At 39.2% G+C, this 23,709-nt stretch overlaps 1 protein-coding gene and 1 long non-coding RNA gene across 2 annotated transcripts in view; both read right to left on the bottom strand.

Annotated features, from left to right (window-relative positions):
* Positions 1 to 2,520: 2,520 nt before the first annotated feature.
* LOC146516698 (uncharacterized) lies at positions 2,521 to 12,864 on the bottom strand. Its single transcript, XR_014874382.1, has 2 exons — positions 7,622 to 12,864; positions 2,521 to 7,043 (listed from the first exon to the last, which is right to left on the bottom strand). It is a non-coding gene; the product is annotated as an uncharacterized LOC146516698 (long non-coding RNA).
* Positions 12,865 to 19,338: 6,474 nt separating this feature from the next.
* The window catches only part of usp43a (ubiquitin specific peptidase 43a), a 126,094-nt gene continuing 121,723 nt past the window's right edge, over positions 19,339 to 23,709 (bottom strand). The window contains exons 15-16 of the mRNA XM_085161675.1: positions 21,533 to 21,694; positions 19,339 to 21,423 (exon numbers count right to left, since the gene is read on the bottom strand). Coding sequence (XP_085017801.1) covers positions 20,261 to 21,423; positions 21,533 to 21,694 — 1,325 coding nt within the window. The 3' untranslated portion in view covers positions 19,339 to 20,260. The remainder of the gene's footprint in view (positions 21,424 to 21,532; positions 21,695 to 23,709) is intronic.

Below are 23,709 nucleotides of genomic sequence, written 5' to 3'. Positions count from 1 at the left end.
ATTACTTTATGCAATGTTAGACCCCTAATTAAAGATTGTGAATTATTATGTAGTTTCAGTTTGCATTATGCTCCTGAACTAGAAGAAGGTGATAATTATTACATTTGGTAAACTGATTTGCATTACATTAGACTGTTGATTTATTGTGAATGAATGATATTGTTTTATGATGCATTATACTGCTGAGTTAGAAGAAATACTGTTCACAGAAAGTCATCGTCTCATTTGTCTGATTAGAAGAGAACAGAGCATACTGCCCCATTTCATCAGGAGCAGATAAACAGGGAGCCAAGGTCGTAGCTTAGGCGCTGTGTGAGAAAGAATGTTTAGGCTCTGATGATTAGGAGGGGGCCACTAGAGGCTATAAGAGTTTGATCAAGGCTCCACCATTTTGAGATCTGATGCTGTCTGTGTATGGTGTCCATCTCCCACACGTGTGTTCATTAAATCATCGTTTGACTTGACCCGGCCGGACCAGTGTGGTTATTTTGGTTTTCCTCCTGTATCCATTCCCAATATTTGAATCCGTAACAGTTTTGGGGGCTCGTCCTGTGGTATTGGGGTGGAAGTTTTGGAGGCTTGGACGGTCCGAGGTGGTCAGACGGGCAGACATTATCCGGCAATCGAACTGAGTGGACAGGCGCCTTTATAAAAGAGGTAGGCACAGGCCTGTTGATTTTATCCGAAGTGTGCTGAATTGGACGATGAAATTAAATGTCTATTCAGTAAAAGTTGCCGGTGAGTGTCTGTTTTGATTTTGAAGAAAAATCTCATGAGTGTTGAAATTTGAAGTAAGGTTACAAGTAAAAATACTGGGTTAGAGTCCCAAGGTAAAGGAAAATAATACTGAGTTAAAGTCTCAGGTAGTTTGATAGGGAATTGGTCATTTTGTGAGTTAGAGTCTCCATTGGTTTAAAGGATTGCATCTGTGTTGGCCATGTTGAGAGTTAGAGGCTCCATTGTCCATAACGTTGCATCTGCGTCGGTCATACTCTTGTTTTAGAGGGTTGACGGCGGTTTAAAAGTATTATAAATTTTGTTAGAACGGTGGTTAGAGTCCACTAAGAGGCGCATAGCCCGGAGGTTACGCTCCCTCCTGGCCGCGGACGCGCGACCTTGACCTGTCGGCGAACAGGGTTAGTTCAGTTGGCTTGACTGTGGGGTACAGGGCATCCTGGAACAAGCTAGGAGTTAGAGTCTCCTTATCTGCGCTTTTTTGGGCACTGTAAATTGACTTAGGGATTTTAGAGATGAGGCCAGATACAGTTAGAGTCTGATACTGGTTAATTGATTACAAAAAAGTTGGACTTTCTTCGGTTGGACCCGTTATCTTAAATTTGTCAAAATTGTGTAGGCGCTAAAACTTTCAGGCCTGAGAGTGATTGTAAATATAAGACGTCTTTGTAATATAATAGAGAGTTGAGTGTGAAACGAGGCTGTGTGTGTGACGACAGCGCGCTGCAGCGCTGCAAGCTATTTTTAGATAGTGTGTGAACATGCAAATGAGGTGGCTGCTGTGAAGCCCACAGAGGACTTCCTGTTTAGCGTGTTATTGAGTTTTATAAGTATGATTTGCAAACAATGATATATGCCTGTAATTAAAATGCTGATTTTGCTGATTATAATATTACAAATAAAGTTTTGAATGACTACGGTGAATGTTTAATGTTTGGCTGAGTTTTGATATGGGAGAGACGGCTTCGCAGCTGCTGGGGGTGAGTGACCGGAAACTTGCATGCCCATAGAAGGCAACTGCCTGACTGTGTGAACTATGCACCAAGAGAGAGAGTAAAATCTAGGCAGATGAAGCGAAGGAATGTTTTCAGAAAAGAAAGAGTAAGTGAATGTTTTCAGAAAAGAAAGAGTAAGTGAATGTTTTCAGAAAAGAAAGAGTAAGTGAATGTTTTCAGAAAAGAAATAGTAAGTGAATGTTTTCAGAAAAGAAATAGTAAGTGGATGTTTTCAGAAAAATAGTAAATGAATGTTTTAGTCTCTTAATACAGGTGGATTTCTCTCAACCTGGAAACCTGAGTACAGCAGCAAAAGGATAGATTAACAAAATTGGGACGACACACAGGCCAAGCTCTGGCTCAAAATTTTACAGTTTGACCTCTCACTTTGTCCCCACCCAAAAAAGAAGCTTAAAGGACATCTTCTCCTCCAGTTATCGGCTACCATCACTGGAAATTTTCAGGCAAGTTTTTCACTGAATTGTTTTTGGCACCATGTGTCCCTGAATCTCACAAGCAAGCTCTAATTCCTGGCTGAAGACATGGAATGCTGTTATTTAAGGTGGGAAATCAAAATTTGGGAAACAAAATTAAAAACATACACAATTAGAGAAATGCCTTGTTTGAGAAAAAAGTTAAAATATCCCACCCACAAACGCACACACACGCAATGAAGAAACAGCTTACATTCATGAACACGTGAAGATTTTCCAGCAAGTTTAAAGCAGCGAAACTTAACATACACCTGATGTTAAATGATAAAGTCTATCCACTACTAACAAATAAACTCTCTGGGTTGCAGGACAACAACTTGACTTCAAAATGACAGACACTGGTAAATCACAAACCAGTGATGAAATAATAAATTTAGTGGTTAAAAGAGTCGAATTGTGACATGTTTTTTCTGATTGAATAATACAAGAGATTACTGAATGAAATAAAATTCCTTTTTTGAATTATTAAACATGATCTTAAGAATTTTAACGTGTACCTGTGTTGTCCTGTCAACTTGGTGGGTTAGGAGTTGATTATATAGTGAGAAAAAACAAAAAAAAGGGGGGGAGAAGGCTGACACAGGGCCTGGCCCCTCTCTGAATAACATAGCCAAAACAACATTATTTTCAAACAACATCATTTTCCTGTTCGTCTGTTTTTGTTTTGTTTTTGTTTTTTCTCTTTATGTTTAATTACAGGCTGCTTTGTCGGCCCGGAAAGCCGAGGCTGACCTGGACTCCTGCTCTCCCCTCTACCATCTTTGCTCTCCCTTCTACCATCTTTGATGTGACCCTGACCAAATGCTACAGCAGCTGGACCCACAACAACAACCTGAAAATGTCAACAGTGCTGCAGGAAAGAGATCTCATGCAGCGGAGACGGAGAACGTTAAATCCAAGGCCAGTTTCACTACACGGGGGAGATTTCCAGACAGCTTCAGCTGACAGAGCTGTGACGAGACGCCTATTAAGCCCGGATGAAAAGTGAGGCCGAGCAAAAGAATGCTGACCTTAACAATTCTGCATTAAAACTGTGCAGGACAGTGATGGACCAACACGGAGGATCGGGCAGCAAAAAGGGCGTGCCAGAGACACGAGGAGTAACTGAGGTCAGAAGGCACCTCAGATTGGACAAAAGCAGCAGAAGAACATAAGCTGAAGGCACAGGTGTCGGGGCTCGGTCAGGAGCTGACCTCTGAGAAGAGCCGAACAGCAGAGCTGCAGAAGGCCGTGGAGCAAAGCAAGGAAAACATCAATAAACTTCAATCTGACGTGTACAGAAAAGACTCTGAGGTTTCTGCCCTCAGTGAGAGCTGAAGACATCAGAGCAGAAACTGAGCATGGCTCAGGAGGAGCTGGCTGCTAATCGAACCCATCAGTCAGGCTTGGAGTCCCAGATACAGGACTTAAAATCAGGCCGGCGCTTGCTGGAGCAGGAGGTTGTCAAACCTGACGAGAAGCTCCAACACAGGAGCAAACCCTGAAGGACCTACAGAAGCAAAAAGGGTCAAGTTAAGGAGGAGCTGGACAAGGAGAAGATGCAGGACACTGGAGAAAAGGACTGCCTCAATTGGGGCCAGAACCAGTATGGAGAGAACTTTGGGCAGCAGCACCAATGGACCCAAACGGACTGAAAAGGGGGAGGGCAGGACCCCAGAGCACGCTTCAGGCCATGGTTTACCCAGAACACCAGAACAGGAAAGTGATGAACACAAACACACACACACACAAACACACACATCTACATACACTGACTCAGAATCAAGAGAAACACACATATGAACACATATGCACTCGTTGATTGACTGAGAAATGACACACACACACGCACACAAATCGAAATGCTGATTCAATTCACTGAGAAGTGACACACACACACATACACACATACATATACATGTTTGTGCAATGAAGAGTGATACACACACGCTGTTGCAATGAAGAATGCTTTACTAACAAATGCTATGCTGATATGCAAAATGCTGCACACAAACGTCCAAATACAGAATTTGTTATAACAACAAGAAGCCATTGATTGTTAATTGGTTAAATGCATTTCATGTCACCCAGAGGGCATTTGTGTAGATTTAGGGGACAGGGTCTAAAGCAGTTTGGTTATGAAAACAATGTCTGTGAGTGATGTCTGTTTATGGCTCAAGGCCTCGACTGAATTGTTTACTGTGCTTCACACAGCCTGATAAGGAGCAGTGGTACAGAGTGAAAATGATGAATTAACGGTGTGAGCCTTATTTCGGAGCACCACATTTTTGTGATTGAGATTTAATTGAAGGAGGAACACACTGAAAAAAAAAATAAATAAATAAAAGAAAAGAAAAAAGAAAAGGGGGCCAGCCCTTGGATTTATGTAAGCATCCCACATGTATTTAACACAATTGCCTCAGGCTTTAAAGATCTGTACAAAATTCAACAGGAAATCATAGCTTCCCTGTATTTCCTACATTGTTGGCATGCTGGTGAGTGCTGTTGCTCCACAGTAAGAAGGTCCTGGGTGCAAGTCCACAGTCTGGCTAGTTTGCAGTGGTTTTTCTCTGGGTATTCTGGTTTCCTGCCACAGTGAAAAGTCATGAAGCTATTAGAGCTAGGTTAATTGATGATTCTAAATTATCCGTGAATGTAAGTGTAAATGGTTGTTTGTTTCTAGGTGATAAACTGGTGACCGGTTCGGGGTGCACCCTGCCTCGTAACCTATCACTTTAGAGTTATTTCCCAGCCCTTGTGCAATTAGGATAAAGATAGGAGGATGGTAGTTGTTGTAGACCCATTCAATTTTTATGGTAATCAGAATTTAGACTTTGTTGAACCGTAGGCAATATGAAGACAACATGTAGTATTTAAGGGACCAAGTAGAATTTGGATAAAAGTTATTGAATAGTGTTGAAATAAAATGACAGAATTGTGAAGGATTAAAATATTCCAGGAGCTTAACTTACTCCATCTGAACATGTTTTAATCGTGTAATATGAACTCAAAATGGACAGGTTTACTGAATATGAAAAGGTTGTGTTGATTTAACTCAGTTGTTTAAGTTTCTACCAAAGCAAAACATTTGTGTGCAACTAGTGTCCACTATTGACTGAAATAAGTCCAACATGTTTTTGTCAGTGCAAAAAGAAGTTACGGTACCTGTATGCTTACACAATATTGTCCCGGGACGGAGAAAAACTTTCTGGTGAAGTTTTGGTTGATTTTGGGTTTTGCTTAACACTAGGTTGATTTTATCAGTGAGGTTTGGATTGTTTTCTTTCTCTAAGAGAGAGAAAGATGGTTTTATGCTTGGACATGTTTCCAACGGGCCCCAGTATTTGTTATTATATGAGTATTTTATTGGTTACGTTTGTCTTTGCTTTTGTTACAGTGCACTGAAATAAGAACATCTGAGAGGAGTGATCCACCGGTGGTGATATTTTGGTATTTTGTGAGTTCCTGATTTAACAAATCAGCTCTTTAATCCAGGCCTGAGAGATTGAACTTTAAAGCGCTATAAAATATGATTACTAGAAGCAGTCGCAAAGTATTTTTCTCCATGATTATAATGGGCTCTGGAGAGATTCACTTATATGGGACATTGATCACATGAGAAGTCCTGAGCCTAAAAGGATTGCAGCGAGTCAATCCAGTCCAAAAAAACAAGGAACTGTTTTCCTTTAAAAATGATGACGTCATCTTGCTGGTGATGGAGGCTTGATTAGGTTGCGTGTGAGACTCCATTATCAGCAATATTTGGTATGAATGTGTGTGAATGTATGCATGTGACTGGACTGTGATGGACTGACGACTAAATGTTTAAACTGACTTGACACTGAGACAAAAACGATACCGACTTTAGGATTAGTACATGTCTACAAACAATTCACCCAGCTTGTAAAAGAAGGGTGGATGTTTTGTCTCGCTTTGTTTTGTTTTTGCAGGAGTAGGAGGACAGAGACTAGGGGGGGAGGCTGTAGCTTCACATGAGTGTGAACTGCAGACTTAACCCTTTGGTTGCTAATTTTGAGCTACTGATGTTTCCATCAAGAAAATTGTGTTTTATTAGCTGTGTTTCGATTAATGCAGCACATTATATTGTTGGGAATGTTAAATGCTAAAGTGAAGAGAAGCTTTGATTTCACTCATGACTGAACATGTTATTATTAACCATAGCGGGCCACTGTAAAAAGTCAATCAATTTTGATAGAAAAAGCAAGAAAAAACTCTATTGATACCTACACAGCAAATCCAGCATGTCCAAATTAACACTGTCAGATTTGATTTCAACACTTTTAAAGTGTCTATATGGGTCCACACCAGAGAGGGTTGATTTGACTGTTTTTGGAGAGTTGGTACGTTAACTCTGATTTAGTGTTGAACGCCAAATCTCTCTGGAGTTGATAATTTAACACTTGGTGTTAAGAGTTTATATATTAACTCTCAAAGAGTATTTTAGTTTAGCTACGTAGGAGTTATCTTCTAATTAATTCTAAAAAGCGGGAATTTTACTGTTCTGAACTTCTAGAAATTTCTTTTGGAAATAAACATTTATTAAAAAGACGCAATGGTTTTTGAAAAACATTTATTCTGAACTGTGCACCACAATTTCAAAACATTTTCTGAAAGATGTAACAGTGTACATGTTCTCACTTTCATTAGAATTTCGTTTATCAAAAGGTCTGACATAGGTGAGCTGGTAAATGCAAATAACAGCATTCTCATCACTTATTTCAATAAATACAAAATACAATATGCATGTCCTTCATTCATCACTTTGTGGAACTTCAACGCACTTCTGCTCTCCCCCATATTCCATCTTCACAAGCATATCCTATGTGGAGATTGAATAAAAATTAGTTGACACTAATTAATGGCACAAATCAATTGCAGCACAGTAAAAAAAAAAAAGAATCCTCTTTGAGCCATTACTTGTGTAAAGTATTTTCCCAAAAGACAAGGACACAGACAACAGGTAATACTGAACTAAATGTAAAACCTCAACCTTTTTCATTTTTACCTAAAACCGTGTGCACAAAACTCTGGAGGAATCTAAATGCTAACGTAGAACTCAGTCGGGACTCGGGACGTCTGCTACTGCTGTTTGCTCGTTTTTTATGGGAGATCGTTTTCAGGCTTCAAGTAGCATCATTATATCAACATTTCACATTCTAGACATTGTTTTAAGTGTATTTGACCAAGAAATTTGACTGAAAATTCACATGCAAGCTTTTTTTCAAGGCTGTGGTATTTGCCCGCAAACAATACCTTTCAGCTAGCTAAAACAGAATATTATGCTATCAGCGAGCAACATGGCTAATGCCTTTCACACAGCTTTGTCTCAACTCCAAAGAGCCACAGAAGTAAAAGCGAATAACAATAATTGAAACAATCTTTGAAAACATGACTTACCAAGCATGGCAAACAACTCAAATATGTAGAGCAAAATGTTCTGAAACGGCTTCACTTCAGCTTCGATTGGAGCCGTGCTGGGGGCGGAGTCTGTGAATTTACTCTATTGGTGTCATAGCCCCTGTAGGAGTTCAGAGTTAAGAGGTCAAGAGTTGATGTTTCCATTGTAACACCTCCAGATTTGAAATGGAAACACTAATTTTTAACACTCGATTTTAACTACTATCATTTTACACCTCAGAGTTACATTAAAAGAATGTGACTCTACTTAGAGTAAAATTAACTCTAAGACTACTAACACCAAAACATTTAACACTTTTGAATTTGCTGTGTATGAATAACAGGGGAATGATAGACTTGTCACATTCAAAATAGAGATATGTAATGACAAACCTTGGTCCACGTCATTTAGGTTCTCCATTGAAATAGTCAATAATTTAGAAAAGTAAGATAGAACCGACAGGGGCATGTGGTGCTGCACAAGAACAAGAGCAAAATAAAGAAAAATTATTGTGTTTAGCTTTGATAAATTAAAATTAAAATGTACCATTACACTCAGAGGATCAATATGAAATTCAATATATGCTAATTTTGTATGAAGTACATGACTGATAACTGTTCTGTCCTGAGCTTTTGTTTTTACAGCGCCCACTTGACCACACCAACAGTTTCTCGCCACCAAAAGCGGGTACTTGCAAAGAATAGGGAGGAATATCATCAGAAGTGGGAAAGGTAAGCCCCGATGGGGGTGATAATGTAACACACCCAAAGAAAGATTTTAGGTCTGACCAACCGTCTCAGTCGTGGGCAAAACGATGACAGTCAATAAAATTCTAAAAGATAATTTAGTGAAAAAAAAATATCAAGAGATAAAAGATAAAACAGTCCAGTGTCCCATTCATGAATCAAATAAAAACACACAGTCCCAAGGCCAGAGCCAGCTATGCCACACGGCCAGTTCCACTCCACATGTTGCCTTTAACAGGGGTAGAAGTTGTCCTTGGAGACCCACTACCCTGCAAGCATATAGCCAGTGATCACTCCAACCTGTGCAACTATGCTGCCTTTAGGCTGTGGCATATAATAGGCCCTGGCCTGCACAGAGAGACAAAATGACACCTTCAGTATAAAATTCATAGTGCAAAACCCATCCATCCCAAACATATCAGATTATCACATTACATACATGCACAGAGAGACAAAATGACACAGCAGTGTTTGTAGTGTGGGCTATAAGTAGACCAGTGTATCAGTGCAATCAAGTACACCTGCCTCTAATTAGTCCAACCCCATTCCAGCCATTGGCTCACCAAAAATGTGACACACGCACAAAAAACCACTCGCCAACCCAGTGCAACTTCACACAATAATATGGAGCTGAATTAACACAGGCACACTAGTCTACCATGTTACAATAACACCATTAATTTCACGTATGGTCAAATTCTTAAAACTTGACCCCAAACATGAAAAATTCTTCAAACATTTAGAGACAGAGTGGAGTTCTAGATAAACATAATGCAACGAATCACATAAGGATGGAGCGTTGGAATCAATAAGATGGTGAAAAAACACGCAGGAAAAATGTTGATCATGTTGATTATGTTTATTCCAGTGTGCAGGGATTGGCTAATCTGACCAGGAAATGTTATAAATGGATTGTCGGAACAATCAGCGTTAAAATCACCTTTGACAGTCCAGACTAAGATGGCGTTGGACATCTTCAGGGCGGAAAAGGGTTGGTGTGACCAAGGTGTGGTTTGGCTTGTTGTATGTATATTTCAAGATGATACAGCTCTGGATGGACCAGTTACCAGGGCATGGAAGGAGGACAGACTTATTAAAGGAAGAGAAGGAATTTTCTGGGATTGGAGATCCTCTGGGTGAGTGGTTGACTAAAAGCCTGAATAAAATAAAAGCTGTCGTTTGTTATTGATTGGTAATAGATTGATAATTGGCCACATTGACAGTTATATTGACTTGTAGTGGACGTAGTCTACTTCATGTTTAAGCACTCTAATTAGCAGATTGAAAATAGTGACATTAAAGGAAGAATATGCAGCGCCACCCTGTCAAATGCCAGTGCCGGTGGGGCTCAGTGATGAATCAGGTGAGCTTCATGGCTGAATCAAAACATAGAGGCCCCTGCTGTGGTCAGTAAGGGATAAAAAGGGTGTGTTTTACTGTTATTTTAGCATCAGCATTATTGCTACATCAGAATCATATAACGAGCATTGCATTGAACATTTATTGAAGCTATTGACATATTAACATTTGTATTACAGTGATTGTTATAACCTCATGTTAATCTTCTACCTACAGGTGTCAAAAGTAGTCAACAAGTTCATATTGAAGTGAAGTTCATATTAATACCGGTTTTGTTTGTAGACGATTGTGAAGACGCAGGCTCTGGGCGGAGCCAGGAGTTGAACAGATCTAACATGACAATTAAATTGATTTCATTCCCTAACACAGAATAACAAGACTGGAGCAACGACACTGGATAGGAGAAAGTCTGATACTTTCTAAGATATGAGGTCACTAACCTGTTCTTTTAATTTTCTAGCTTCATTGAATGGACACATGTTAGAATTAGAAATGGCTGCTTTGTCTTTGATGTCTTTTATTAGAATGAGTGGTTTTAATCATTTTCATACATATCTTGCAAATGTGCTTATAATGAGTTGGCACTCGGTCTTTTGAAGGTCATAAGCTTCGTTCGGCGATAGTCCGGACTGATAAAGTGTAGGAAATGCCTTGAGTGCAGTGGGTTACATGCAAACACGCTTACACACACATACACTAAATTAGGATAAGCCCTTGGGACATTCTGAATATTTTAAACAAATTCTGAATCACCAAAAGATCAGTAGACAGCAACATTAGATTGTTAGAGCTAGGAAGAGAGGTGTTTTGGTTTTCTGTCTCTTACAGAGAAAGGAACAGACACCAGACGAGGTCACAGATATACGAGGATCCTTGGCAGCAGAGACAGATACGGTGACTGCGGAAGCATCAACTGGGTTCAAGTGTCATGGCATTTTGGGCTCCAGTTAGTCACATCAAAAGGATGGATCCCATAAACACAGCAATAATCATGAAGGGGTTGACGGAAATCCAGGAACACCAGACCAACGACGTTCGAGAGGCTGTTGGTCATCAGGAGAACACCTTTCTGTTCCTTTTCCTGGGGAATACAGCTGTGATCCCAGAATACACAGATCATTGTTTGAAATCGGGGCAGAATAATCCCCTGATCTGTGCAACGACTGAAGGGTTGTCTAACCCCTGAGGTTGAAGGAAACAAGAGCAGAGGATCACCCGACTGGAAGACACTGGTGCCTACAGCAATAAAATAAAGGCTAAAAGCTCCTCGGACAGAGGTTCTAGTCCGAGTACGTTTGGAGGGTATAAGGTAGCACCGAAATAAAGCTGTGGGAGAACTGGGGAGTGATGGGAGTATCATCTGTACCTACTGTTGTTGTTGTAATAAAAGTTTTTCTTGCATCTGAACTGCGTAAACACAGAGGTCATCTCACATATGGTTCACCCAACAGGGGGACAAAAGGCCTCAGGAGTAAGGAGAAATGAACCCGGCAACACTGGATTGCAGGGTGTAAGTGAGCTCTTTATGTCTAAAGAGCTCATCAGGGGGAATTGTCGGATTATGATATTACTTTATGCAATGTTAGACCCCTAATTAAAGATTGTGAATTATTATGTAGTTTCAGTTTGCATTATGCTCCTGAACTAGAAGAAGGTGATAATTATTACATTTGGTAAACTGATTTGCATTACATTAGACTGTTGATTTATTGTGAATGAATGATATTGTTTTATGATGCATTATACTGCTGAGTTAGAAGAAATACTGTTCACAGAAAGTCATCGTCTCATTTGTCTGATTAGAAGAGAACAGAGCATACTGCCCCATTTCATCAGGAGCAGATAAACAGGGAGCCAAGGTCGTAGCTTAGGCGCTGTGTGAGAAAGAATGTTTAGGCTCTGATGATTAGGAGGGGGCCACTAGAGGCTATAAGAGTTTGATCAAGGCTCCACCATTTTGAGATCTGATGCTGTCTGTGTATGGTGTCCATCTCCCACACGTGTGTTCATTAAATCATCGTTTGACTTGACCCGGCCGGACCAGTGTGGTTATTTTGGTTTTCCTCCTGTATCCATTCCCAATATTTGAATCCGTAACAAAGCCTCATTTATTTTCCACAAAGCTGTGGAATTCAGAGTGGTTCTGCAAAACTCTGAATATCGTTCAGAATGGAGCATTATTGCATTACATGTTCATTAATAATGTCCTCATTAATACAGTGTAGCATAGGCAGCACAGTCAGTGGACCTCAGCTGGTCTGATAATACTCTGGTACTGTGATTACTGGCTGTAGCATAGTCAGTGCAACTACGAAGAAGAGTAATATTGGCATATTAATAAATGTGATAATATACAAATTTACAAAAACACTTATTTCTACAGGTAAATAAAATAATATGCATGTTTTTCAGTGATGTTTTATATAGATGTGTTTTTGTGTTTAAAATCTGTTGCTACCAACAATACTTCAACCAGTAGTGTTTGTAGCTCTGGGATGAGAAAACATTAGCATGAAAACAGCATGATTGACAACCTTTGTTGTTGTACTGAGTTGAGCATAGTGTGTGAGATAATGTTGATATCTAAACCCCATTTAAATCATAGCAAGTGAGGTAGGTAAGCTAAAAAGACACAATTCAACATTGCTGTTTCAATTAAAATTTGTTTAATTCAAGACACAATGTTTTTTGAGGGGTAAAAATCTATTAAAAATGTACTAAATGTACCAAATTGTATTCTCTGCAGCATTTACTAATTTCAGCATCAGTGGCAGCTAAGATACAGTGATTCAAATTTGGAAGTAAAGCCAGCTTCTTGGTGATTATCTACTTATAACTAAATTAAATGCAATCATGATAATAAGCCCTCTTTTTTGCTGTTTTTCTTCATAGTGACTTTAATTTCTGGGCTTTTAATTTGAAGTTCAGAAACGAGCTCTACAACCTTGGATCATTTGGAATGAATGAAATCTAAGAGGCTTTAAGGGCCCATTATATTCACCACTGTTGCCCTCATGAGTGGCATGGCAAAAGCTGCACCGGTCCTACATCTCTCAAGTTTTGTAACCTTGCAGGAGTGCCACGGCTGGCACCACTGAGTTAAAGACATAAGTCGATTTTTACCAGCATTTTAAAAACAGGTCGGACTTCCTCTCAAGTCAGAAAGTATGAGCATCCTCCCCCAACCCTGACAATGCATGAGTATAGATGTATAAATTCATTAATCACTTTGTTGAACTGTTTGCTATTGCAAATATCTAATCAGCAATTAGCGACTCAGGAGAAGGATTCAGGGGTTCATGATATCCTCAACAATTCACTTTAGTATCACTGTCATCAGACATAAGTGAACTTCCCTGAATCATTCTGTCATGATACAGCTGTGTGGCAGGCAGGATGTAGGACCCAAACGCAAAACACTCAATGGAGGAATAAATTAAAGAGGCTGCTTTATTGTACTTGCATAATATTCACAACAATAAACTTGCAAAAACAAAACAAAACTACAAAACTGGAACTAATAACAAAAACACTGGGAAACCTGGAAACTAGGGACGGAGATCTCAGGGAGCAGGGAAGGAGAAAGACATAGCACGGTAAGGGGACAACGTGACACTGACAGAGAGAAACACAGGGCTAAAATACACTGAGGGAAACGAGGAAATGAGACACATGAGGACGGCACAGCTGGGCGCAATCAACATGAGAGACCAGGGTGAAGCAAAACTAGACACACTGACATAAGACAAGGCACTGTCAAAGTAAACAAAGGGAACACGGAGCACAGAGGCAGGAGCCACATTAGACACGACTGACTGCGGAACAAGAATAATAATAATACAATAATTAAAACACTGGGTCACCCACCCAGGACCGTGACACACTCACTCGTATCGTACGTTTAGATTAGAAAAATGTTTCCTGATGGTTCTGGATTTCTGCTGCAACATTCATATGGTATGGTCACAACTCACTGGATATTTACTCTAGTTTCAGATGAGCATTGTTTGAATGTCGTAGCCTATCTGAACATTATTGCTGACCATGTCCATGTCTTTAGTGCACAGTGCACCTCTCTTCTGGTGGCCGCTTCCAGCAGCACACACCATCTCACAAAGTTCAGATCTCCTAGGACTGGTTTCTTGAGCAGGACAAAGAGTTCACTGTACTCAAATGAGCTCCATAGTGGTTAGATCTCAATCTAATAGAGCACCTTGGGATGTTCTGGAATGGGAGATTTGGATGCATAGTTGACGAATCTGCAGAAGCCGTGCTATCATGTAAATACAGACCATAAACTCTATGGCATGTTTCCAGCAACTTGTTGAATTTATGCCATGAAGAATTAAGGTGAACTTTTGCGAGTGCTTGCAAAACTTCTGCAAGATCTTGCAATAGTTCAGCATTAAATATTAGCACCTACTTCCAGAGGGTACTTTTACAGTATATACCCTGAGGGACAAGGCATAAAGGCCATTACACCGTGAACATGAGAAGTGAAATTTATATGATTTAAGAAATAAATAATACATTTTTGCAACTCAGGTTATGAGATAATCTCATTTTTTTCTGCAACAAACTGAAAAGTAGTGGAAAATATGTTTGAAGACACAAGCTTTATTTTCCTTTTGGCTGGGAGTTAACATATACACTGATCAAAGACTATTACGGCTTTTATGATGTAATATTATGTGAAAAAAGCTGCTTCATGTTACGCTTTTTATAGCCACCTCTCTCTTTCTTTCATTTTTTTTCTTTTTTGCTTTGAACAGGCATTGAGGCCTTTAACAATATACGAATAAGAGTGAGATTTAGAAGAAAGAAAAAAAAAAAAAACAACAGGCAGAAAAACCACATCCCCAGCACCATCACCTCCTCCATCAGCTGCACTCTGAGCCTTTGTCATTGGCTTCTTAAGAATCAATCCATTAATGAGGCCATGTTCAGGTGCCTGGCTCACAGCATGGTTCACTTTACTTCAGCTTTTTTCTTTGCATGCAGCTGTTTTCAATAGGATAAATATATAAAAACAGAAGCAATTCTGAAAATCCTCCTGTGGCGAGAATAAGGCACGGCGGGACCACAGAGTGTCATTTAGAGCCATCTTTATTTACACTCACCACAACACCCACACACAAACCGAGTCCCCGTGTTTTTAACTAGGCGGGCGTGATTGCAGATGCCGTGCAGGTGCGTCCGCCCTCCCTGCACGGCACCGCAGACCACGCCCCACCACACCCCCAAAGACCTATAGTTTCTTTTTAACCCGTTTTGACAACTACTCATCTGATGTATGTCAGATTTGGCAGGACAAAGTGTAATTCTAGTACCAAATTTGATGAAACTCAGGTGGTCTCATTATCTGGGTCTTTTTCTGTTGGTGGTCAACCAGTGGCACTGATGTCTACTTGATGGTAGACTTACAATTATGAATTGGTTAGAATTAGGATAGCAGCCAAGAAAAGCCAAGCTGATGACAGAGGTTGGTGCTAATTTGGAAAAGTATTTTTATTTCTATCCATCTGTTCTTCATTTACAGCATCTTAATTAGTATTCAGCTTCACATATGTAAGACAAACATGTTGGGACATGAGCTCGAGGTTGTTTGGATGAACGGTCCTCATATGCAGAAAAAAAAATGCTTTGTTACAATTGCTTCGCTTATTGGAGTTATTGCAGCCTTCTTATTCATATTAAATAAGCCTCTTAACCTTAAGGTCAGCCACTGCAATTGGCCTTGTAATCGGAAGGTTGCTGGTTCGAGCCACGGCTTGGACAGTCTCGGTCGTTGTGTCCTTGGGTAAGACACTTCACCCGTTGCCTACTGGTAATGCTCAGAGGGCCCGGTGGCGCCAGTGTCCGGCAGCCTCGCCTCTGTCAGTGCGCCCCAGGGTGGCTGTGGCTACAATGTAGCTTGTCATCACCTTTGTGTGAATGTGTGGATGACTGGATGTGTAAAGCGCTTTGGGGTCCTTAGGAACTAGTAAAGCGCTATACAAATACAGGCCATTTACCATTTCTAATAACTTTAATTCTAATACCAGAGCTTGCAAAAAGTGCATTTTTTACCAAAGCTCAAATTGCAAAATTGGAGTGTTCATTGATGAAATAAAAAAAAAAGAAATTAAATATTAATTAGCATACATTAGTTTGAATGCATATCACATATGCCACTTCTGGGTTTTTCTCTTTTGTAATTTATTGTGAAATTAAATTATTTACCCAAAACTCACATATTAAGGATGACACAATCCACTTTTAAAGGGTCCACTTTAGTGGCAATTTCTTGTACTGACACACATTTTTTGTCCCAAATGTTCATCGGTCATGCTACATAACCTCAATATGGCGTCTGATCTTTCAGCGTATGTTTCCTGTCTACATTTATACTGGAAAAAAGAAAATAAAATCCATAAATTAAAAGCATCGTCCCACAGGTAATAAAATCTTCAATTTTAAAACTTCATATTTTTTTATTAAGCATTTAAAAGTGGCTTACTGAAGACCATAGTCATAAATAACACATCTTTATTATATTGAAAATAGAATATGATATATCAAATATATATATAATGTACCATCATGTACAGAGGACAATTTAAGCAGAAACTGTAGTGAAAACCACCCTGTGCAATGCAATGGAAAACTGCATAACAGTTCATTCCCAAACACTACACCATGCAGGCTCTGCGTCCATATTTATTCATTTATTTCTCTCTTACACACACACGCGCGCGCACATATTCCCCTCTGCGTGTATCCACAAATATATACAGAGATTTTACTTAGAAAATGTAGAAAAATTGCATATAAAAACATCTCTTACCACATAAAAGTGCTCAGTTTGATAAACACTGCATGTATGTGGCCACATGTGGTTTGAGAAAAGCAAAACAGACTTAACGTTTCAGACTCACATCTATCACACTGGCTATTTCACTGATAGTTGTAATATACTTTCACAATGTTTTTAGAAGTAAAGGGTGAGAATTTGCACAGGTTTCAATAACCTCCTGGGCTTTATGCCAGTTTCACTGGTTGAAAGGAAATATTTCACACATTTTACCGTATACCACAGGCCACATTGTAAGAATCTTTGCATTTGTTATGTTAAATACAAAGGAATACTTGTCAGTCTGCTGAGGAGAGCATGTCTGTAAAAAACCTGTGTCATTTTATCAGCTCATTTTAAAGCAATTTCTGACTTTTTGTTGAATGTGCTACTTGTGTGTTTGAGCAGTCTTTGTGAATTACTGTTGAGGACATAAATGCAGCAGCCATCATCAAAACAAAGCGACCACCAATCCCTTTTGACATTTCAGAAGAAAACGAAGCCTGCAACTTTGACTAGTTGAATGTTGGCACATTTTCTTTTCCCCCTACCAAATAAAGAAATGCAAACGAACGTTAAAAAGAAAGACATCCTTAAAAAAATACAATATTTTAAAGCAAATACCTACAAATCTTATCTGCCATGTCAAGTTATATCTTTTACCAAACCTATAACTAATCAGCACTAAATTATTTGTTGACATGATTTTTCTTTTGGCTCAAAACAAGATCTGCAGACTGAACCATACAGCACAAACATGCTATAATCCCATTGAAGTGAAAGCCCAGGCAGGCACCTTCAAGGCCACGAAGAAAACATAGTTTTGTAAACACAGAGAAAACTACGAAAAGCAAAGAAAATTCGAACATTGATGATAGGAATTTAAAATGGGAGTATGGGAACGTGGGTGGGGGTGGGTTGGAGTGATAAATGTGCAATTAAGTGCCTGACATCCCTTACATAGCTCCTGAGGAAGGAAATAGTCTTCACAGGTAAACTCAGATCTGTCCAAAACATTTAACACAAACACAGAAGTATTTAGAAGAGCTACCAAACCCTTGCATCAGATACTAAAACTTATTTGTCAACTTAAAAGTAAGTAACAATAAGAAACAGCTGTTTGCATTTTTGATAACGACATAAAAAAATCCAGTGTCTGACTTGTAAACAAAACAATGACAGAAAGATCTCTCTATTTGTGACATGTGCATAGAAAACCTACTTCCATAAGTTTGCTTTAACTCCTCGATTGTACTTCAACATTCGGTCCAGCGTTTCGACATGTGGCATCTAACAGAGGCACTACGACAAGCTAGCTATAGCAGCAAATCAAGCTTTTACATCTCAATCTGTTTACTTCAAACGTATATAATTTTCAAAACACAAAACAAAATCACACAATACTCGTAGTCAAATGTGCATAAGCTCTTAGATGTACCTTTCCACAATCTGACAGACTTCTGCTAATAACAAAAAAAAAAACCTTCTACCATTACACAGACACAAATAGAAAAGCTTGTTCCATACTCTAATACGGGCTCTCTAATATAACCCACTGATGTAAAGTTATAGTCAAGAAAGAAGGAAAAAATAATTGCACATGTGTATTTGGCATAAATATAAGATTATTTGCTATCAGGATAGCCTGATAGTTTACTAAATATTATCATTGGTTTTCAGATTTTAAGATTAAGTAAAAGTAGACATTTTTGTACAATAAAAGAGATACTGCTTTTTAATTCCTACATAATAGAAGAAAGCTGTATATTCATGGTGATTATAAATACAAAGAGAGGATTGCACTAAGGTATTTGTTCAATAATAAACTGGATTTTTGATAGAAATACTTCATCAGAATATTTGGCCATTCAGTAATCTCGAAGGCAGCGGGGGTGAGCACCAAGGTGCTATTGATGTGAAGTTAATAAACCTAACATCAAATTATATTATTTCACATTATGAAAGGCTTTTTCTAACTGCAGTGTGAGTTTATGTTGATCTGCAGGACAGCTAGATAAGATGGATTAAATAATTATGCTGCGTTCGGATGTTTGGAAGTTGTCCTTGAATTTTTTTGATAAGCAGTTCGCTCTACTTTATATTGCCCAAATGCAGTCCAACTAACGATTTAAATAAGAAGGATGTTTATATATTTGAAAAGGTAGCAAGGTGAAAAAAAGTCTTTGTACAAAACAAAAAGAGAGTGTGATAATATATATTAATATACTATATTGCCTCTACATATAAAACGTGGACAGGCAAAATATCCAGAACCATTAGGATGGATTTAGGCTAAATTAGCTATTTAAGCTAATTAAGCTAAATAAGCTAAATTAGCTTAGCCTAAATAATGGAAATTAAATTTACATAAAATCCTTGTCCACTATTTACTGTGCCACACTTAAAAACTAAACAAAAACATTACTTCAACAGTAAATAGACATTAAATCTATAAATAAAGGAAAATGCATATTATAATGCATACTCTATTTCTCTTCTATAGATTCACAGAATAGATTTTCTTTACTTAGAATAACAAACGCTGCTCCTTAACCTTACATGCCTTGTATTTTCTGTCCATTTCCCTACTGGCCAAATAGTCACTATTTCATAAGTAAGTAAATATTCTGTTCTGGTAAAAAACAGTCTCTATCAAAGAGTAACCAGTAATTTTGCAGACCTTCAATTTTGGAGGTACATTAATCAAAAATGATTCCCAGAGAGGCAGAATTTTTCTCTCAATCACAGCTTCAATAAGACAGGATTTTGTGTGTCCACATTTTGTTTGTTCTTTTTAGTAACAAGCAGAAGTCACTCTCTTTTGCTTTGCTTTTTGTGGTCCTCCCCTCCATGAATGGTGACATTAAACTGTTGACAGTCATCGGTGTTAGGAAAGCATGAGAAGCAATTATTTAACATTAAGGAACATGACGAGGTGGGTACATGAAAGTAGCAATAGAAGAAAACAAACAGTTTAATATTCAACTGTTATTACTAATACACTAAGGGATAGTGTATTCATTTAACATTTCACAGTAGACAATAGTGTTTTTAAAATGTTTGCTTAGTCAGCTGCTGCAGATTGGGTCATTTAGGAAAAAGAAAGAAAATCAATCCTTTAAAAAATAAAACATACTGTGCTTTAAAAAAATATTAAAAATAAACAGTTGACATTATTCAGAGATTTAGGTCTCAAAGCACCACCGTTTATCAAGTAGACACAATACATTCTTATAAATGAACACAATCAGTGTGTCTTCATTTTAAGCAGCAACCGTAAGAGTTCAAAACAGAGTGGCGACTTCCAACGCTCACACTACATTAATAAGACACATATTCGTACAGTATGTTTGTAGGTGTGCTGCTGCATGCTTTCAGTTCTAAACTGACACAAACCAATTGGTCTAAACTGCATATCGGCTGATCAGGCACTTATTTGGGTCGTAGAAATAGAACGGAGAAGGACTCTCTGTCATATTTAATGGACAGGTCACACCACCTAATTTTGCTCATTAATATCCTCTTGAGCATTAGAAGACCTTTCATTTATTCTGTGTGTTACATGGAACAAACTACTTGACTCTGTTAATTTTCCAGGAACAAAAAAGGCGTATTACTGTGAATGGAGCACTATTGCTTTGATCTTGGAGATTTAATGTCCTTCACTTTCTTTCAGGAAAAAGGCTTTATGTGTCTCTGTGTTAGAAGCTGGACTCGGGGACTGTCTTTTTGCGCCCCAGTGAGGTTGTGCTGTAACGAGTCCTCTGCAAGGTGCCGTGAGATGGTTTGTCGCTTGTCAGACTGCGTGATGATGCTGGCGTTGTTGACATCCCATTACGGTGCAAAGATGCTGTCCTACGCACACTCTGCTCTGCTTTTGTTGGGATGTTGGTGGAGCTCTGGGAGCGTTTGATTTCAGTTGCTTTGCGCCCCACCTTACCGTTTACCTGCTCATTAACCACATGGCCTGAGCTTTTGGACTTGCCTCTTTCTTCCCCAGTTCGGCCTCCTGCTGCTCCATTGGACAGTGACGGCCTCGACAAGGTCCTTCTGCTTTCTTCTTCAACTACTGCTCTCCCTGACTCATCCTCAGTGGGTTTCCTTGAATCTTTATCCTTCTTCAGGAAGCTACCTTTAAAGAAGGACAGTATTCCGTCATGGCTCTTAGGCACGTCTGCTTTCTTGTTCTTAGAGTTTTCTTCTTGTGTGCTGTGGCATTCCCTATCAGCCCTGTCTCCCTTTTGTCTTCTCAGAGTTCCATCTTGGAGACTGGGTGTGCTGTAGCTGGGCTGAACTCCAGTACTGGATCTCCGTTTTGTCTCAGTATCCTGTGAAGATTTGGAGGAGCTCTGTTTTCTTCCATCCTTCCTCCTGGTTAGAGTGTTAGTGCTGGAGCTGCTCTTGATATTCACAGTGCTCTCATCCTTAGCCTGGCTCCCCTTGCTACGTCTCAGACTAGCTGCTTTATCTGATGGCCACTTCTGGCCCTCTGGGACCTTTAGAAATGGCGGCTCCTCCCCCGTCTTACCCACACAACTAATACTTCCAACGCTAGACGAACGAACATTTGCTGCAACACGGCTCTTTGCAGCTTCCTTTGCGCTGCGTGGTTCATTCATTAATGTCGCTATCGGATCCTTTGTGCACCGGGGACGCCGACCAGATTCCAAGTACTGTACTAGTTCTACAGGGGCTGGATCAGGTTCAGGGGGAGGGACTGGGTCAGGTTTTCGTCTGTCCTTGGAACCAAAGGACCAGCGCATTGGAAGCACTCTGCTTAAGGTATCCTTGTTTTTGCTGGGGGCTCTCAGGCTCATGCTGCGCCCCTGAAGACCTCTGACAAATGGCCTCTTCTCAAATCCACCTGGCATTTGTGTAGAGAGGGAAATATTTTAGGCTTTAAATAAAAAACCAAACACGTTTTTTTAATTATAAATAAAACACAAGTCTGTTGACAGCAGTGGTCCTTTTACCTCTTTCATCTTTGAAGCCATTGTCCAGGAAGACTGGAGACTCTGGAGAGTCAGGTAAGGAAGATGGACAGGTGGTGGATGTATGAGACACCAGACTGCCTCTCTTACTGTCCCCCGTCAGCCTGATTAGCCAGTGGTCTGACACTGATGAACTTGTGGAGCCTATGACACAGAGAAAAAGGTTTGAGAGGAGGAACATAAAGAATACTCCACTTATTTAACATTGCACACGTTGGACGATGGAAAAGCACAAATGCTGTTTAGAAATTCTATGTTATTTTATTTTTCATCTGAGATATGGAGCTCTTATACTTCCCATAGTTATAATACCCATAAGTTTCAAGAATCAGTCTACAAAGTGGACTTTGCCCCTCTGTCCTGCATCATTTTCTCTAGAAAGATGCATGTCAACCATTAGCTGCTGTATGTCTGGTTTGCTCTTTTACTCTGGAATTTGGAATTATTTATAATTTCTGGCAAAAGTAGGCAAGTGAATTATACAAGGGAGGGAGAATAAAGGGAGCAAATACTAATAGTAAATGAAATCTATCCATAATTACATTCCTGACCCCCCCTCCCCCCCACCCCCAATAATTAAGTTAACAATGTGTGAAGAACAAACATTTATTTGCAAAATAAATCACATTAGGCACATTTGCCAGGGCCAGTGATAATCAATGTCTTTTTCAAAAAAGCATTTAAATAAAACCTGCCTCTCGACGAAGATCCTGTTTAAGGCAGAATAAATCTTTTGAAATGCAAGTCACACTAATTTCACCAAGAAATTCAATAATGATTGAACAGGTACTTATCCAGCTCTAACAGCAATTCAGCAACTCTCAAATAGCTGAGTTTTACAAGGATTACTGTCTAATGTTGCTCTTTACATATATTTTCACATAGTGTTGACTCAGCAATTAATGTCAGACTGTTTTTCTGAATCACTAAAAAATAAAAAAGTATGTGGTTAGATTAAAAAAAGTGAAGTTTCTCAGACGTCTTGAAAGAAGAATGAATGACAGCTGTCAAAGCAATGTGCACAGCAGACAGGCATTTCTTAGTTCTTTGCTACCATTTGCAAATATTTTACCAGGTAAGATATTTAGACAATGAGTACATTTAGAGTACTATTAACCAATAATATTAAGTACTGGTTGTATATGTCTTTGGGATCTAAATAGAATATGCTTTATTTCTGTTAACTAGTTTTACTCTCCAGACTTTTATCATTTTAAATCATTTTATCATGCAAGTAAACATTTTCAGAATAGTCCAACTAATGTTACAACTTTTGATCATATGAGCTATAGATGGAGAATTCCTCTTCCTATACAAAATACAGTAAGAAGAATACAAGTACTTAGGGTAGTTCATCCTTCATTACAACGCAAAGGAGAGCATTAGGTTTAAGGTCTTTGAGAATCTGTAGCCAGTGGATCAACAGGAAGTCCAGTGATTTTCAGCAACATTTGTTTTTTAACTTTCTATGTGGCGTTACTGTAACATGTTCTCCCTGTGTCTGTGTAGGTTTTCTCCAAATGATTTAGCTTTTTCTACAATCCAAAGACATACATGTTAGGTAAATGGGCGATTATTAACTGGCCATAGGTATGAAAGTGAACATTCTCTGCAATAGCTTTGCGACAGACTGGCAGCCTATCCAGGGCGTGCCTTGCCTTTCACTCTGAGTTAGCTGGGATAGGTTTCAACCTTCCCATGACCCTGGACAAAGAAAATTAATGAATTGAATCTTAGAGTCTGTTAGGATGCCTGGGTCGTTGACCCAGGGTTTTGAGTTTATTGTATTATTTATCTTTTCTATTCTTTGGTTTCTTCGTTAGAGTTATGTCTTATGGTTTGTCTCTGTGTAATCCTTATTTGCTGTCTCCCCTGTTTGCTATATCCCCGTGTCCAGTCAGTGTCTGTGTCTGCCCTGGTCCCACATCTCTGTTCCCTCTGTTGCAGTGCCCGCGTGTTAGTCTGTGTCTTTAGTTCAGTCTGTGTCATGTTTCCTGTTTTATTTTGAAGGTCCTTGTCTGATGTTAATGTATCTGGTTTTGCTTCCCCTTGTCTCGTTAGGCCTGATTTGCCCCAGCTGTGTTTCCCTCCTGTTACCCATTCCCTAATTGCTCCCTCTGTGTATTTAAGCCCTGTGTTTCTCTCTGTCTGTGTTGTGA

This window comes from Neolamprologus multifasciatus, chromosome 6, assembly GCF_963576455.1.
Source record: "Neolamprologus multifasciatus chromosome 6, fNeoMul1.2, whole genome shotgun sequence".
NCBI classification, from domain to species: domain Eukaryota; kingdom Metazoa; phylum Chordata; class Actinopteri; order Cichliformes; family Cichlidae; genus Neolamprologus; species Neolamprologus multifasciatus.
The sequence above is the reverse complement of the archived record's forward strand: the minus strand, read 5'-3'. Positions and strand labels throughout refer to the sequence as shown.